The 19188-nt window shown below is 41.7% G+C and overlaps 1 protein-coding gene across 4 annotated transcripts; it reads right to left on the reverse strand.

The window, feature by feature from the left end:
* Positions 1 to 95: 95 nt before the first annotated feature.
* tdrd12 (tudor domain containing 12) lies at positions 96 to 19177 on the reverse strand. 4 transcript variants are annotated; one of them, XM_058075276.1, is made up of 35 exons: positions 19076 to 19177; positions 18793 to 18838; positions 18155 to 18319; positions 17944 to 18080; positions 17666 to 17782; positions 17530 to 17585; positions 17376 to 17461; positions 16401 to 16661; positions 16250 to 16329; positions 16110 to 16175; positions 15981 to 16032; positions 15823 to 15905; positions 13853 to 13909; positions 13675 to 13729; positions 13418 to 13546; positions 13093 to 13278; positions 12771 to 12924; positions 12568 to 12695; positions 12149 to 12340; positions 11911 to 12039; positions 11714 to 11831; positions 11495 to 11595; positions 11215 to 11432; positions 11004 to 11085; positions 10656 to 10837; positions 10371 to 10578; positions 9282 to 9374; positions 9018 to 9190; positions 8800 to 8943; positions 8651 to 8715; positions 7430 to 7502; positions 7233 to 7346; positions 5774 to 5927; positions 5634 to 5694; positions 96 to 4417 (listed from the first exon to the last, which is right to left on the reverse strand). In XM_058075276.1, the coding sequence occupies exons 2-35, from the start codon at positions 18814 to 18816 to the stop codon at positions 4344 to 4346; spliced, it is 4017 nt and encodes a 1338-aa protein (XP_057931259.1). In that variant the 5' UTR covers positions 18817 to 18838; positions 19076 to 19177; the 3' UTR covers positions 96 to 4343. The 4 variants fall into 4 exon arrangements, with proteins under 4 accessions (XP_057931259.1, XP_057931258.1, XP_057931261.1 ...); XM_058075275.1 differs by having other exon boundaries at positions 11495 to 11634; positions 19076 to 19176; XM_058075278.1 differs by lacking the exon at positions 11911 to 12039 and having other exon boundaries at positions 11714 to 11753.
* Between the last annotated feature and the right edge of the window lie 11 nt (positions 19178 to 19188).

Genomic DNA, 19188 nt, shown 5'->3' on the forward strand with positions numbered 1-19188 from the left:
TATAAGCATAAATATAATATATAATTATATATACGATTGTTACAAAATATAAAACAAACAAAAACACAGGACATGGAATTGCAGTTGAAATTATCTGCATTAAGAAAACAACAAACTGCTAGCAAATAGGTCAATCCTGGAGACATTAATTACAAATAGGAGCTCACAATAAAGGCTGTAATTAGTCAGTCTCATCGTATATTGAGGTAACATTGTTGGAACTGCATTTCCTTTTCTTCAGTCTTCTGACTTTGTCAGATTCCTCCATTTTCATTCATCATCTCAAATCTCTGTGTTGAATTGACTTTCCTGCATGTGCGCCCGGTTGTTTGATTGACAGCAACCCTTGCCTGTCACAGTCATGCACACAGCCCACGACCCGCCCCCACGATAGCCTCCAGTATGTTGTCTGCTCTCGGAGTTTGGCGTTTGATAAAAAACAATATTTTAGAAATTGGTGCCTGTCAATCAGAAATGTGGGACAGCGAGTCAATTTGCGGGATGCATTAAAATCATTAAAATGTGGGACAGTCCAGCGTAAATCGGGACATATGGTCACCCTAGTTGGGACTACTAGCATCCCTGGCTGTACTTGTAAGAACACATTTAAGGACCTACTGCAAATATGCTAACCAACGATCCTTTGCAGGAGAGCAGCTGTGCTGTTTTTACGCACACAGAGAGAGATGTAACCAGACCACTGTTAAATCCATGTCACCCACTCAGAGCAACTCCACGGTGCCCCGTAGCGGACGTAGTGGTGTGGCCGTCTACATCCTGGACAGGTCCATGCACTTAAGCAAATGTACTATTAAGATGAAGATTCTTTCACATTTATTCGACAAAAGAACAAATGGCAAATAATGAACTCAACAAGACAGCCACGTGAACAAAAACATCATCTAATAACGACATTAATTGACAAAAAATTGTGTTTTAAACCAGCGACTGGAATACATAGCTAAATCATTCAATGCCATTTTCTTCCCCAAGTCGCAGTGGCAGCAGCCTCAGTAGGGAAGTCCAGACTTATCGGCCCCTGGCCACCTCCTCAAGCTCCACCGGGAGGACCCCCCCCAGTGTGAGACATAACCCCTCCCTAGGTCTGCCCCGGAGGCCTTCAGGCCGGGCAAGCCCGGACCACCTGGGAGGCATCATGCAAACATACTAAATCACTGCCTCTCAAACACATTCCAATAACTATCTTTTGATTTATATGTGGCATAAACGTTAATGGTAACAAAAAAGAAAACATTTGCTTGAAATGTCTTGTCATGTCAAATAATATAGACTTAAAATGAGAAAAAATGTCCAACTTTTACGTTTTAATTATACATCAACAGTCCATAACCTTTATGGTAGGTTTGTTTTGCTCAGAAGTCAGACTTTTCATGTAGTTTGTTGCACACATCTTGGGAGGGATTTTGGTCCACTCCATCCAACTTTATATTTCAGCTCCTTCCACAGATGATACATACGGTGGGGAAAGAAATATTTGACCTCCTGCTGATTTTGTAAGTTTACCATATGACTAATGTTCAAACTTTAATTAGAGCGAGGTAAATAAGTAACTGATCAATGAGCAAGCATTTTGTACCTCAGAGATCAATAAAATGCCCGTTAAACAAACAAATTACTCCTGTATATTTAGTAAAGTACTCCGAATGTCAAATTATCAAGTGGATATATATCAGACCCCTGTCACAGAAACACACTCTTCCATTCAAAGGACCTGACGGACAATATTGTAGGCCTTCACAAGACTACAATGGACTACAACACCATCAACAGGAACCTTTAAATCACTATTGGTGCAATAATTCACGAATGGTCGAAGAAAACAATCCATCACCCTCGCTCTGGAATTCCATGCAAGTTTTCGCCTGGTGGGGTAAGGATGATTGTGAGAGAGGTGAGGAACAGGCCTCAATAACCAAGCGAGAGGCGGGGTCGCCAGCCAATCACAGGGCACATATAGACAAACAACCATTCACACTCACATTGATACCTATGGACAATTTGGAGTCACCAATTAATCTAGCATGTTTTTAGAATGTGGGAGGAAACCGGAGTACCCAACGGAAATAAGTAAATGTGCTGTATGTAATTATATGGCTTCATGTTTGTAGCTTGTTTTTCTAAAAGACTATGCTGAATTTAAGTTTTATACCGTCATATCATGATACATCCCAAAAATATCCTTTATATGCCAAGGTCCATATTGCCCAACCCTACTCTGAACACTTGTTTGTATGAACACCGGCTTACTTGCATGCATGCAAATTACAAGCTCACTGATGTCTGGAACACAGTAGCCCCGCAAAAAACGTTTAATGACCACATTTCCACGACTAATACCAGGATTGTTCGCACTTCGTAAACACAGCGCCCACACTTCCAGCTTCTGAGCTCCACGTGTGAGTTATCGTGTGTAGCTGCTCTATAGGAGTCAACGATTCAATACAAAGGGCCGAAAAATGAGCATAATGTTTCAGATCGTCATACTAATTTAAATATTAGCCAATGACAACACAGTTATTAAATTGAAACTATTACTAAAGGAGGAAAAAAATATCCAATCCTACATGGTCCTGTGTGAAAGTTTAAAAAAATCTAACTTTGGTTTATAACAACCCTCCAATGTGGCTGAATACAACAGCTCTGCAAAATTCCTCCACAGCGCTGTAAGAGACCCAACCAGTTGTTAGGTTTAGGGTTGCAACCACTTACTCACACAGGGCCATGTAGGTTCCGATTGTTTTTTTTCTCCCCAATAACAAAAAGCTCCATTTAAAAACGGGTTGGTTTCAGTTGTGTTGTTGTGACTAATATTTTAATTTGTTTGATGATCTGAACCATTTAAGTGCGACACAAAATAAATAAATCAGGAAGGGGGCAAACACTTTCATGCCTTTGCATATTCAAATTAGCTGATGTTAATGTGAACTTGAGAGTATTTAAAGGTGATTTCTTGTTTTTTTTGGTCAACTTTCAGACAATGACGAAGTGACACCGATTCAAAATTAATATACAAAATGCAATTGTGATTTTTTTAATGCTATTTCTGCTTGGAGAGAAACGCCATTTTATTTTCATTGGGGTTACCTTTTTGTTTATTGCAAGCTCTTGACCTTCCAATTACAATGTTAAAGAAATTAAAGTTTAGCGTTTTTGATATGTGTACTCATATTATGCTGTATATTATCATCACATTAATGAAAAACTAAGGTCTCAAAATAATATTGACAATAATATCGCAAAATGTAATATCGTGCCAGGCCTACTTGTGACTGTCACTTTTTTTTAATTAATTTTTTATAAATTTTTTTATTTTGTTTTCTGTTTTTATTAATGTCACATACAGGCAAGACCCTCCTGCCCAGTCTTATTCTTTGGCAGAAATGCATCTTATGTACAGTATATGAACAAAGGCAAAACGGGTAGCACCAGAACTACTTTTACATGACTGAATTACATGACTGCCTCGAGGGCGCTAACTTTCTAACCTGCTGCAAGCATTGCATTGTGTCCTCTTCCTGGATAATAATAATAATAATAATACATTTTTATCCACAAATGAAATAATTCTTTGAACAAAGAGTTTGTGCAAAGATGTTTTAGCTAAGGAGTTGAATGATAGCAACTGGACTTGGACCCTGATGATATGTGAAACATCTTCAGGAAAATCAAACTAGTCCAGTTGATCTCATTCAACTCCTCAGATAAACAGAGTACAATTCAAAAATATTTAAATACAGTCATGCCTTGGTTAACATCCATCCGGGCTAGGGTGTTTTTCAGTTAACAACCAAATGTTTGCAAAAATTTTCCCACCAGTTGAGAACCACTGCAAGTTAATGTGTTTGAGTTATTTTGTGGGGAACGCAGGTATACGGTCTCTACAAGGTATACACTGACTACTTTACACTGTATCACAGTGTCAATGTCAATGTTGTCCCATGAAAGGGGACAGTAAAGTCACTTTTGTGAGGTACTATACGATCTACAAGTTTATTTATTCTGGATTTTTTTAAACCTCATCCCTCCAATTACACTAAAACTTCTATAGCAATTCTGGACTGTACATGTCTTTATGAGGTGGTAAACTAACAAGATCAGCAGGGACTCAAGAACTTATTTCACCTACTCTATTATATTTAAACAAACCTAGCATTAAAAAATCTGGACTGTCATGTCATTGTAAGGGAGACTTCAAATATACAAGATGAAATCATTATTTCACACACTGTAGCAATAAATGTATCTGTCATGAGTGTGTTACATATGTAAGTCCATGAGGAGTATTCCGTTATGAGCAGTGACATGTGACAAAGAGCATAGATTCAGTCAGAGTCAGTGCTGCTGTCCAAGCTGACAGAGTAGACGTCTTCTCCCGTTTCCCCAACAAAGAAATCACCTGACGCACAAAGTGATCAAATGAAAAAAAGCACTAATTCTGACATCTGGTCACAGGGCAATCACAGCTGGGGAATCAGCATACTCCTTGTACTCCTTGTAACCTTAGAACTGATGGTTTAAGCAGTGTGACGTCAGGCTAACTGTAGTCTATACAGTCGTCCCTCACAATATTGCGGTTCCATTACCACTCTGTCGCTATACTGAGGTTTTTCAGAAATTAATTAATTAATGATTGTTGTTTCATGGTAGACTGTGGTCAATTATTAGTCAATACATGTTGAGATTCAAGTGATTTGGGCTGGTAAGACATCGCTGACGTCAACGCGTCGTCCCACTTTCTATTTCTTTGTCGCCACAACAAATCACTCTCCTGCATCCAATCCTGTCTTCTGCATCTGTCTCTTACACCAACTACTCTAATGTCCTCCTTCACTACATCCATAAACCTCCTCTTTGGTCTACGCCTCCTACCTGGCAGCTTGAAACGCAGCATCCTACTACCAACATATCCAACATCTCTCCTCTGGACATGTCCGAACCATCTCAGTCTGGCCTCTCTGACTTGTAATGTCCCTCTGATGTACTCGTTCCTGATCCTATCCATCCTGGTCACTCCCAATGAGAACTTCAGCATCCTCATCTCTGTTACCTCCAGTACCTTCCTGTCTGTAGACCAAACAACTTGGCTGGTCTCAGCACAGTTTTGTATACCTTTCCTTTCATTTTAGCACAACCCCAGGTATTTAAAATTCTCCACCTTCTGTAACTCTTCTCCCTCCCTCTCGTCACTCTTCCACTTGGGTCACTCTCATTCACACATACGTATACTCCATCTTGTTGCGGCTAATCTTTGACGGTCATTCTACACACCACCATCCTACGCTGTCTGGCTACACTTTCACCTACCACTATTTTGTAGTCACTGATCTCCTTCAGATTAAACAAGACGTAGTCTACCTGTGTACGCCTACCTCTACTCTTATAGGCCACCCTATGTTCCTCTCTCTTCTGGAAGAAAGTATTCACTGCAGCCATTTCCATCCTTTTGGCAAAGTAAACCACCATCTGTCCATCTGCTTTCCTTTAAGTTTAAAGTTGTGTTGTTCTAAATGACCCAAAATCGTTCTTGAATCATACCAGCGACCATATATTGAATCGTTATTAAAACAAATTGTTACACCCCTTTTGGAAATCTAAAGCTTTCTGGTTCTTACTATGTGGCGACTCATCGTCTTCCTCCTCCAAGTGCTCCATGTCGTAACTCACAAAAATGTTCTGTGGCGAAAAAAACAAGAAAAAATTTAAAGCTTGTGATGCTTTGAAAGCATTGAGACAGTTAAGAATATACTGTCACCTTGTTCTTGACCAGCGTTGGCCAGTAGCTCTGGTCTTGTTTGACCAGTTTAAGGACGGGTTCGTTAGACTTGAGCTCCCAGCAGCAACGCTCGGCCACCACGTTGGCGTGCAGGTCCAGATAGGTTCTGTAGCTGCGACCGTTCACACTGCCACTGAACACACAGACACCTTACAAACATTTCCATAATAATCACACCTTGGATTTGTTTGGACTAAACAAAGTTGTCACTGTTGTGACATGTAGTGTAGTGATTCCCAACCACTGTGCCGTGACAGAACATCAGGACAGAACGCTGCAGGAAATGTTCCAATTTCACTTAATTTTCTATCTACTATGCCAGTAACAAGCAGAAAAATGAAATGCTCTTCCACTAGCAGGTATATAATTAACCTGTGTATCCACCTCTTGCCATTTATACAACAGTCAAAAGTCATGGTCCACACTGTCCAACAATGAAATTGTTACATGCTGCAAGCCAGCACAGTAATCATGGGATGCTAAAAAATATTTGAACAAACATTTTATTACAGGGTTGATATGTAGAGAGGCTAAACAGTCACTTGGAGGTACAACAAAGATCAAAGATGGTCTGGTATGTTGTAAATTTTACCTTAACTACAAATGCATGGTTGTAGACAACCACAATGGTTCATGCAGGAAAAATGTTCACATTCCAATCGCAACATCTCAAAAGGAGACTTAGCTGTCTTTTCAATGTAATCAAAATTAAACTGGAACCTATTATCTGCTCAAAGTAATCAAATGTATCCATTGTATGGCAAGGGTGTCCAAAGTGTGACATGAACACCATTTGTGGCCTACACCTGGTTTTTTTTTAATGGTCTCTTCATATTCCGAAGATGAAATTTAAATTAGGGCTACAGCCACACTGATAAGACAAAACAAAGGGCTTCATGAAAAAAGTTGCAATGTTACAAGATATTAAAGCAACAGTAATATCGGTTTTACTTTGACACAAAGCTGAAAATATATTAAGCTTTGCATAACTTGACCTACATCCTAGATGAAATGTTATGAACATAGTAGATGATTGTGACAAAAATTTTCACCATTGTCAATATGATCATGATAGTGTTTGATGAAAATGACCGCACCCTTTGCAGATGCAAAAGTCATCATCAGTTTGTCCAGTGAAATTACTGTGGATTGGGTTTGCCATGTTTAATAACCAGGTAAAACATGAAGTTGATCAAAGTCTAATTTTTCTGTATGTGGCCCTCTGTGAAAAATGTTTGGACACCCCTGCCCCTTTGGGGTACTAATTTAGTAAAGAGAAGCATGTGTGCCCAGTACTGGCTCTCCTTTGAGACAAAAGTTAGCCCTGCTAAACATGTAGCTGCTGCCTCCAGTGTACAGTGCTCTGCCCAAAAAGCTGCATTGACTGCTGAGTGATGTATGAAATAAGCCAGCAAAGACCGGCGACGTCCTGACAGACCTGTACATGACACAGTCGGTGTGGAAATCACAGCGCTGACTCTGCGGGTTCCTCAGCTTCAGTGTCACGGTTACCAGGTCAGACGTCTGGTACCAAAGAACCTGAGGGTGCAGACTGAGACAAAGTGGCAAACAGGGATGCATCAAATCTCATCTGTGACAACAAATATGGACAAGTGACGTGTAGGGGCAGTGTACTTTTTTGTAGCGTAGTTATCTTCATGACAACCGAAGATCTGTTGATTGTTTTGGTCATCACAAGAAGGAACACCTGAAGACGTTAGAACCAAACATCATTCTCAGACACAGACCACCAACATGTTTGACTTGAACATCAAGTGTAAGGTTACATAATTTCTTTTATTTGCCAGAGCGGACACAGAACTTGACATGACACTATAACGTCTTAGGGTATGTTCACATTGCAGGTCAATTCCGATTTCTTTGCTCATACCAGACAGGTATTTAATTTTTTTATGTCAGTGTGAACAGCACAATTAAGATTTTTTCCAAATGCGACTCAGGCCTCATTCGTATGTGGATACACTAAATTTGACATGTAAGCAATGCACCCAAAGTATGAATGGTCAGGTTGCATATATCCGACCCGTACTTCAGGCATGTATTGCTGTGCTTACAGAGATGTTAAAAGGTACTCACTGATGTAGGCAGTCATGAAAAAGGTGTGGTTTATCATGCAAAACTTGGTTAAAGGTACTCACCAATGTAGGCAAAGTTGTTCTTTTCATCCGATCATTATTTTTAAACAGTGCTATTGCGCAAATGCGTTAAGGAGAGCGGGCTAGTAATGAGTTGATCGATACTGTAATATTGATACTTTGATGCAAGCTCCTTCATGCTCCAAAGTCGATTCTGAAATCAATATAGTGACAAGTGGGCTACATGATTGTGTCCTTGTTTTTTTCTTAGCTTGGTTATACTGTAAATCACACCACAACCTCAACATATTTCAGGGTTTAAAATCTGTCAATAAATGACTATGATGTCTTGAATTCTTTATGCTACGATTGAAAATACTGTATGCTACTTTTTACTTTTACTAAACACATTTGTTGAATTTGCACATAGAATTACCCAGTATGTGGTTGCAAATGAAATTAATTGCATTGCACATCATTCGCGCTCACACTGCAGCAATGTTTACTTCTGTAAACACAAGGAAATGCGAGCGCTGTTGTGCTCTTGCGTATGCATGTCACTTTTCAGATACTTTGCGTTCATATTAACATGTCTCATTTGTGTGGTAATGTGAACTACAACATAAAAAAAGATCGTATTTAAACAAAAAATCCCAATTGTGCATCATACACTGCAGTGTGAACGTAGCCTAAGTTAGTATAAGCCTAGCCTACTGCCACACTTTCTCCCACATCCAAAAGGTCAACATGAAAGACTTGCCATCTCTGTAGTTGTTATGGTGAGGTACTTGGAGTGTTCTGGAGTCAGGTCCACTTTCTGTTCCACTACGGAGTCAAAGTCAAAAAGTATCAGTTTAGCTTACTTGATTTCATGTGCATTTTTATACTTTGAAAGAAAGTGAGTCAAGCAACTTCAGATCATAGGTGTTGCTGTCCGTCTTGTCTGCATCACAAATATCACAAACTGAAGGCTGCAGGATGGACTCAGGAGGCTGTGGTGATGCTGCACAATCAAGGTTCTTGCCCACGAGAACTCTCTCCAAGGCTTTGTTCCTAATGTGAACCGAAAAAACATGAACGGCCATACAGTCAAGCTGGAGGATCCTGATACTTACAAGGTCCCTTACCAGGACGTGTGATCTGCCTCGCTGCTGCAGGGGGTACCTCTTCCCTGACACATCTCCTCCAAAAGTCTGAGATGATCTGTGTTTCGTTCTCCCATGCCCGTGTTCAAAATCAGCGTAGGAACATTATACTCAATTATCACTGTTTTCATTCCGGGTACGCGGGTCTCCCGAACCTCAAGAAAAAAACAAAATGATTTTATGTGCGTCTCCCTGTTCAAATGAGGTACATTCAGTCAGTAAAAGAGGTGTGTGGGGTAAACCTACCATAAGATCAACAAAGACAGTGTTTCCCACACTGAAGACCGCTCTGGCCCGGTGCTGGACACCTTGGATCTTCTGGCTGATGGCTCTTGTCACCTACAAATGTTCAAAATCAATAAAGACAGCTTTACTTTAAATGCTCATGACACCAAAACACATGTTAATCTTCTTTCTTCTGCTGTGAAATCATTGAAAGGCATTTTTCCTGTGTTAACGTGTGTTTGAATGTTGAAACACTAACATAATACAATTTTCACCACTTATTCCAAGTTACGTTTACACCAGAAGTTCCCACCCCAAGCTACCACTTTCACATTTCACTCCTATTTCATAGTTATTTATCTGACAGCAGTATGATCAAATATTTTGTTGAGTACTTTCATTTTGTTTTTTGGTATTTGTTTTATAGTGTCAACACTCATTGTTTCTGTGTGTGTTTGTTTTAAAGGGTACCTACTATACTTTTTCCACTTTGACTTATAAATGTAGTTAGAATGTTGAGTTCTTGTGTAAAACGATATATTACAAAGTGGGGTTCCTTCGTAGCCAGGAAGACTTTTGGGCGTGTGAGCAATCACAGCGGCGTGCAGGCCATGGGTGGAATAAATTCAAACAGCGGATTTGGGGGGGGAGCACAAATCCAAGGATATACAGCTAGAATAAGTATTCTGGGCAGGTTATTGTGTATAGCTGCTCTACAGGAGTCCACAACTCAATACAAAAGGTTGAAAAAAATCAAGACATGTTTGCATGTTAATAATGCAAACAACTGTACTCCTACATGTACTTTAAAGCTTTAAAGTGAAAATGCCAGTCAGTGCTGCTGGCAGGGAAACTTGGAAATTACAAGAGCAGGGGTGCCCTATGCTCAGCTCCATATCTTTATGAAAGTAGAGTATAGCCAACCTACAGTATATTGCATAAGTTTTAGCATCTTACATATTCAAATGTATCGAAGTGAGACACGAGCATCATTTAATTTTTCTGTATGGGCCCCTAGCTGGAAAAAGCTTGGGCACCTTTATACTCAAGGGGGGGGGGGGGGGGGGGGAGAAGATCAATTGAGGTTAAAGAGAGTGAAAGGACAGGTACCTTGGGATGCCAGTCAGTTTCTGCGTCGACTGGCTTCACCTGGCAGACAATCATCTCCACTGCCTGGCTGGGGAGAGAGTGGAACTCCTCTGGTAGCTGTAGAATCTGGTGGGATTTAACTTCTTCCTCTTTACCAACATCAATAAAGCGAACAAGGACTCTATAAAACAGCCGGCCATTCGTGTCTGGAACAGCTAGGACCTTCACCCTGCAGGAGGAGGCTTCTACTTACTATCACGATGAAGAGTCCAATCATGTAGGAGATCTGGAATAAGCTTTCCTGACCTGTGGTAAATGTCATTCTCCTGCACCGCATACAAGCCTCCTTCCAGAACCTCCTGAGGACAAGGTTCCTTGTCAGCATAGTAAGAGGCCATGTGAGACGCCATGCTGTCAAAAGCACCATCTTCTTTCCTAATTATACGTCCATAGAAGACTGATGCCGTCTTGACATAGAGAGGCAACACCTGCCGGTGTCAGAAAAAGCACAAAGGTAGTCATCTGGTCATCAATCATATCAGAAAGATGAAGGTCAGCAGCTAATGGTCTTTAAATAATGGAATAGTTGAGACTTGTGGATAAAAAAAACAACTGAATTGTAATAAATGTTGGTGTGAAGAGTGATGATATAACCTCTATGACACCAGAGGCAGGAAGCTCAGATTTATCCAGTTGACGAAGAAACCTGTGGCGGTCTGGACAAACAGTGCTGGCCCTACATTGGAAAACACACGCTTCATATCTACAGGTATGTTCCCACATGCTGTCACATGGTGGTTCAGACAATACACTGACATCATATGACAACAGAATCATGATTCCAAGAAAGCAGAAAGACTTGAACCTGCACACTCCAAAGGTCTTCAAGTAGTGACAAAGTGGCTGCTCAGTCTTCTGCTCCTCCTTTGCCACATCTGCACTCTCTGCAAAGGACAGCAGCTCAGAGGGCAAAAGAGCATTTGTTCGCCTGAGATAGCGCACAAGACCGCTAACATGGTGAGCGTTCCTCTCAGAGACCAGCAGCAAGGACCTGGTGACTTTGGGGCCTGCCAGTGTTGAGTCCTGGGAGCAAGACATCTAATTTGATCCAGACCTAGTAGACCCACAGCATATCTTAGTCTTACTGGTTCTGCGAGGTTCCTGAAGTTGCTGCTCATACAGAGGAGTCGGCATCCAAACAGTTTGGGTGAACTTGGGAAGCCAAAGTGGATGACACAAGTGGCATCTGTGACCCCAAAACACCTCAAACAGTCATTGGTGGTGACTACAGGTCAAAGAGAAACAGCATAACAAAGTATGACAAATTGAAAAAGCAACATTGCTGTGAATGCTGTGTGATTCACCTAGAATGACTTGAGTGCCAGGCCCAATGGTTTTGCTCCACTGTTGGACCACAAAGTCAAATTTGTGCGTTAAACCCTTGTGAGACATTAGACAGAACGCTGATTTACTGCTCACAGCCTGGTGGATAAAAAAAATTTGGTACTGCCACCTGACCATGAGTGCTGATGAAAACTTGCACTGCGGTATTACTGGTCACCTTAAAAACGCTTTCAACCTCCTCAGCGGAGTTGGTGACGATGAGAGTCTTCTGACCGATGTCAGGGCTAAAATCTAATGCACCCAACAGTGCAGAGATCTTGCTGCTCTCTAATGTCATGAGGACAGCCTGTGACAAGCCACACATTGTGATGACACTGCATTAAAGGGCAAGCCATTACTGTACTCCTGTGAGTAATTCCTGTCTATGAAGAAAGTTGGACATGTAGACAACCAACCTGTTGTACATCGCCGTAAAGAGCTGCTTCTTCGGGAATGGTTATGTTGAGGCAGGGGTAGGGCATGTGGTTTGCTAACATATCCTCCATGTGACTCGTCCAACGCTTCGCCACGGCGACAAGCTGCTGCGGACGCAAGGCCATTTCCTGGCGGGAGTTTACCATCTGAAAATGCTGCAAAATGGTCTCCATCTGACAGGAGGGCAGGCGTGTTTATATTAACATGGGTTTCAACACAGCACACTGAGCAAAGCAGCATTTCCATGGTATTCGACTTGCTGTATTACTTGTACAAAGGTGTTTGTGTAAGGTTGACTAAAACAAGAACACCTTCAATTCCATTTATAAGCTTGTTTCAGTGTGTCAAAGAAAAACGGAGCAGCACCATGCTAGTAAAATACAATAGCTCATTGTGTCACCTGTTCTGGAGCGAGAGTGAAAAGCCTGTCTGCCTCATCCAGCACCAAGTGGCTCATACGCAGGAACAGAAAGCAATGACATGACAGCAGACGAACAAGGCTGAAGGGAGTGGTCACTAACAGCAGGCCTGTAAATAAACAAACCTGGGTACTCCAGTCGACCTTTATCGTGCTGTTTCAATCACCATCTTCAACTATCTTACAGTTTTTTGGAATCTTGACATCTTTAGCTTCGTTTTTGCCAGTGCCCAGCAGTATGCTGATTGGATTAAGACTCTGGGAAACCTTGCTCTCCTCTAGGAGGTCACACACCAACTGGACTTTCTCCCATCCAGGACATAGGAGAACTCCTACTGGCTACATGTGCAAACAATAACAGCTTAGAAAAACATGACAGATGTGAAGTACATGCACACACACACACACACACACACACACACACAATAAGCTTGCGGTCTCATCTTGTGAAGCTTGAATGTTTCCACAAAAATGAGTTTTGTGGTGTGTCTGTGATGATGCGCTCACTCCTGCTCTGGAGGACGAGGTGGTGAAGATGCAGCTGCTGAGCAGCATGTGAGTGAGGAGTGGGGCCAAGTAGCTTTGGGGCTGGTCTCCAGCATTGGAGATAATGACCGTGTTGTTTCCTTGAGCCACAGCAGGCCAGCTGAGGTGGTCAGCGGGAAGCATGCAAAACTGCTTCCTCTGCAACACCTGGAGAAACAAGTGTGAAACTGAGTGGACCCACACACAAAAACACACACCTGTAGTTACATGTAGTATGTATAAATGTCAGTCATCAGCAGTAATGGAGATGAATTAGAGTAAAAACAAATGGCAGGTCCTTGACTACCTTGCGCAGGCTGTCAGTGATGGGGGCGTCATCCAGGCCTGAACAGGGCTCTACCGGGATGCCTGAGTGTACCAGCATGTCACTTCTCTTGGGAGCATGAGAAAGTATCTGAGGACAGCCATGACCAACCTAAACACCCCCCAAAAGCATTTAACTTCCATGTAGAGCACACAATTAAAAATCCTTGTGGAGTTTAATATTTACATAAAAAAACAGTAAAACTTGTGCTTGTGAGTCTCAAAATAAAAAAGGCCTACCTGGTCATCGTCGGAATGGAGCTTGAAAGGCTGTGGATTCAACCACTCCAAAAGTCTACATTTAACAGTCAGAGATGAAGTGACAGGAACACATAAATTGACTTCCAGGAAGGTGACATTTCATATAAATCAGTAGAGATACTGCATAAGCTGAACAGATTATGGAGGATGGTCACACCTAGAGCATGCCCAGTTGCTGGTCTTCATCATGTCTGACTGGTCTGGAAGTGGCTCGCTGAAACACACACACACTTCCTCAGTGTTATTGCACAATTTTATGTATACATGTCAGAATGTGTACATGCATACATCAATCTATATATTTTCTACGCCGCTTATCCTGACTAGGGTGGCGGGTATGTTGGAGACTATCCCAGCTAGACAAACAACCATTCACACTCGCATTCATACCTATGGACAATTTGGAGTCGCCAATGAATCTAACATGCATGTTTTTGGAATGTGGGAGACAGCACGGGGAGAACATGCAAACTCCACACACAAGATCTTACCTGACGCCTAGCATTGAAAAATCGAACCCAGGTCTTCCTGATCCACTGGCCCACCGTGCGGCTTTATGTATACAGTGCTATGAAAAGGTTTGGGTACCCCTGATAATTCTCAATATTTCCCTTTATAAATCACTGGTTGTTGGGATCAGCAATTTCAGTTAAATATATCATATAGCAGACGAACAACGCAATAGAAAATGTGAAATTAAGTTTATAGGATTTACAGAAAGTGTGCAATAATTATTCAAACAAAAAGTAGGCTGGTGCATAAATTTGGGGACCCTTGTTTTATTGACTTGAATAACTTTAGCACTAATTATTGGAATACAAAATTTGTTTGGTAAGCACACTGACCCTTGACCTACATACACAAGAGAAGCCAATCATGACAAAGGGTAGTTAAGGTGGCCAATTGCAAGTTTTCTTTGAAGAGTAGTACCATGGTAGCCTCTAAACAACTGTCAAACCACCTCAGAGTAGATTGTTCAACATCATGGTTTAGGGGCAAGGTAGCTCAGAGATTTCAGCTGTCAGGTTGCACTCTGAGGAACATAGCGAGGAAATAGAAGACCACGGGCACAGTTCTAGTTAAGGCCCGGAGTGGCAGGCCAAGAAAAATATCATAAGCAGCAGAGGCAAAGGATGGTGCGAACAGTAAAACTCAACCCACAGACCAGCTCCAAAGACCTACAACATGATCTTGGTGCAGAGGGTGTCACTGTGCATCGTTCAATTATTCAGTTATTCTGGGAGAGTCAGGTGGAAGAAGCCTTTTGTGCACACATGCTTGACGTGTGCTAAAGCACATTTGAACAAGCCAGCTTCATGAAAAAAGATGCTGTGGACTGATGAAACTAAAATGGAGTTGTGGCGGGCGAAGAACACAGCATTCCAAGACTATACTTGCTACCTACCCACAGTAACATTTGGTGGTGGTTCCATCATGCTGTGGGGCAATCTTTTTCAAGTTGAAGGTGGCATGGATTCCAGTCAGTATCAGCAGATTCTTGCTAACAGCGTTCAAGAATCAGTGACAAATACTGGATACTTCCAACAAGACAATGACCCTAAAACACTGTTCAAATTCTACTAAGGCTTTTATGCAGAGGAACAAGTACAACGTTTCATGGCCATCTCAATCCCCAGACCTTAATATCATTGAAAATCTGTGGTGTGATTTAAAGCGGGCTTTCCATGCTTGGACACTATCTCATGCTTGGAAACCTGACTCAACCAGAGATGTTTTGGAAAGAAGAATGGTCAAAAATACCTTCAACCAGAATCCAGACCCTCATTGGAAGCATGTTTTATTTTTGCAAACTAAATTATTTTTGCTACTAAATATGTCATTTTTCTGTTGAGGTGGATAAATTTATGCACGTGCCTACTTTCAAGTAATTATTGCACATTTTCTGTAAATCCTATAAACTTCATTTTACTTCTCAAATATCACTATGTACGTCTGCTATAGGATATATTTAACTGAAGTGGCTGAATCCCAACAACCAGTGATTTAAAAACTTTTTCATACCACTGAATGTCGTTTCTCCACATCAAGTGGGCTAATTTTTGTGCCAAATGTCTGTACTGTTATGCTGAGAGTGGAGGTAATGCTTGTGGTGCGCTGGTAGCTTACATTTCCTCTCCCGTGCGGTTCCTTGTGAAGCTGCTGGAGTCTTCTTCAGGTGAACACCCTGTCATGTCCTGACTGGGAATCAACTGCAAAAAGGGCAAACAGAGATTTCAATGCATGTCATTACTTTCACTTTCATTTATCATTTTAATCAAACCAACAGTTGGCTCTGCCTCTTTGAAGCTGCAGCCAGGATTGAGAAACTTCATGAACCTGTGGAGACATACGCTGTCATTATTAGCCAGCCAATCAGATGAGAGATTTATAATAAGAATAATTTCACTTCTCACCTGAAGAGACTGAGGTTTGTGTTAAGAGCAGCAGCCAGAGAGGCATCTGAGCCCTCTGTCGAATCACTGAAACAACAAGCTGAGATAACACAACCAGTCGTTTTTTTTGTCTAACTTTATTCACACGTCACTGCTTTCACCTGTCTGATTGGCTACAAAGGAACTGTCCATTCTTTAACATGCCGATTCCCTCTGAGGTCTTAAGCTCAGAGTCTTGACCCTGAAGCAGCAGTGAGCGTGGATAAGAATGAGAAACCAATTTTGGCAATTGTTCTATTAAACACTCAATACCTGAGACTCATTGGTGGTAGCAGGTTGAGAGGATGCAATTCCCACATCAGTGTAACAAGAAGGAGATGTAGTTTCTGCATCCGTGTAAGTAGCTGGAGGAAGCGAGGTCTGTGCTGGAGGGTTGATCGCAAGCGTGTAAGCTGGCGCAGTTAAGATGCCACTTGAAAACCTGAAAGATTGCTGGTCCAGCTTTCTGCTGTCAGCTGACTCATGGTTGTAAACAGCAAACCTCCTGGCCACAAGTTCATCATTGACACAAATCTGAAATAAAGAAACAAAATAATTATGTGAAACTAATTGTTATCCTGTTGAAAAACCCAGCTGTTACACACAGACGAGGGCCCTCAGTCATGAGGGATGCACGCTGCTGTGCCGGGTAGAAAACATGTCAGGTGGGATCTCCATGTCATGCCAGTCACGTTGGAAGCCATCTGGACCGTGAAGGTTACATTTTTCTCATCAGAGAATAAAACGTTTTTTTCCACCTTTCAATGTCCCATGTTTGATGCTCCTCTGCAAAGTCTAAGTTTTATTTTTGTGGCATTGAAGGAGACAAAGTCTTTGAATTTGCCTTTTCAAATCCTGGTTGCTGCACAGCCTGTATTTCAATAGGGGAGATGTAAGCAGAGTTCTTATAAAATGCACTTCTGCCACCCTGAGGTTGCTTTTTGCTTAAAACTGCATCACACATGCTCTCTTCTATTTTAGAGTTGCCTCATCACCTCTTTGTGCCTGTCGCACAAAAAAAAACAACAAAAAAACAAAAAACCCTAAAATACGTGTTTGGGAAATAACATCTTTGGTAACCAATGAGTTAATAGTGGTCTTTCGAGAGAGAAAGACGTGTGTTTATGTTTCTTGTAAGGATTGTAGATGGGCAAAATTCCAAAAAAACTGCAGTTCTCCTTTAAATAAGAGTACACGATGCTCTTCATGTTTGCAAGTGTATACTAAATTAGATGTAATTTACTAAACCTTGACATCATTGATGGTCACATAGAGCTCAATGGCGGTCGAATCAGACTCGGGCTCCAGCAACATGGCCTCCGTCAGACTGGACGCTTTAAAATGGTTGCATTGAGGTTAAAGAAGAACACATCACAGATCGACACTGACAAACATTGCTCACCTTTGATCAGGTTGCACATGTAGCACGTCGCTGAGCTGTCCCACCTACTGGCCGTTCTGCACAAGAAAACAAATGGCACATCCATCACAAGGACAAAATGTAGAGCTGTGTACTTGTGGGGCCCCAAGTGTCTTACACCAGCTTTGCCTTCTCGCAGAAGGACACATGCAGCGTTGTTGGTGTGACCCGGGCCAGGTGGAATCTTCTCATCCAGAAAGGCAGTTGGAGGAAGCGCTCTTCTACCAACCGAATCCTCAAACAAGAACACAAAGTTGGACATACACTCTACTCAAAGAGAGGAATCGCTCTCCATGAAGACCCTGAAGGACATTTCTTCTTTGCTCACAGAACCTCAGCTAGTTATTTGTGTGAGACCTGTATTATTATTCCACTAAATGAACACCCCAGTCTTACTGCCTGAAGACGACAACAAGCAGCTCTCCGTGGTCTACCAGGTAACAACGAGCATGACAAGTCACCGAGTCAAAGATGATGGCCTCCAGCATGGCCCGACACCACATCTTCATCTGGGACGAATACACCACGCACATCTTAGAGGAGAACACACAGCCCCTCAGTAACACACAAGCATGGGGCTTGTCTTCGCTGGATGAATGACACTTACCTGTCCCACGCCCAAGGAGGAGGGCGTCACCATACACACCTCCCTGGTGACGTCGTTATAGAAGAGATTCATCTGAGCAAATAGCTTGTCGTACTGCTCTTTGCCAACAGCTCCCACACCACTGCCCCCCACCAGCTGAGCCCAGAGGCATGATGGGTCCACAACCTGCGGGGGTCAAATGTAATGCTGAAAAAGCACAAACTACCATATAAGAAAACCATTACATTTGCACAGAAATTGGAAGTTGAAAAAAATCATCCATTATGTCTGATTCTAACACATTACACACAGTTATTAAAAGTGCATCCACTGTCTTGATTATATTGAAGTTATATCAACTTATGAAAAGTTACAGTAGATAACTGATGAAGTAGCAAAACATTTACTGCAGAGTAAATATTGTGGATGTTGTAAGTAAAACTGAATTATTGTCAATTCAATTGTGACTCATTGTTGCTTTATATGTTTAACATTATAGGTAGCCATTAAAGACTTTTGAAATGCTTAAAAACACACCAGAAACGATTTTCTCGTTTGTTTTAACCCATTTGGTCAATAAGTGCAGAAGGTAACACAGCAAGGTGACTAATTAGCATGACTGTATCCTCATAACCTTGATGGACCAAGCCTTTGCTTACCTTCAAATTTAGCAGTTTCGACATGATCTGTAGATCCTGGTTTGGCCTTGAAAAATGTGGGGAAAAGACAATATCGACAAATAACACATTAATGACCGAGCTAGTAGCTAAGTGCTACAATTTCACAAAATGGCTGCTAGGTTAGCCATTAGCCATTAGCCAACAATTAAACCAGTAACCTTAACGTTCTGTTACTTCGACGAGTAATCAATTCACTAGCATTAACTGCTGTTGTAGTCTGATCCACCTTCTCTGTTTCATTTCTAATTTTGACAAAAAGTACCGTAGCAGCTCCAGACTGAGAGAAACGTGCGCCACGCTGAGGACAAGCAGTTGTAATTGCGCAGGTGACCACTAGGGACACTGTTGAATCAGAATCAACTTTATTTGCTTACA

The sequence above is a fragment of the Doryrhamphus excisus genome, chromosome 6, assembly GCF_030265055.1.
Source record: "Doryrhamphus excisus isolate RoL2022-K1 chromosome 6, RoL_Dexc_1.0, whole genome shotgun sequence".
NCBI lineage: Eukaryota > Metazoa > Chordata > Actinopteri > Syngnathiformes > Syngnathidae > Doryrhamphus > Doryrhamphus excisus.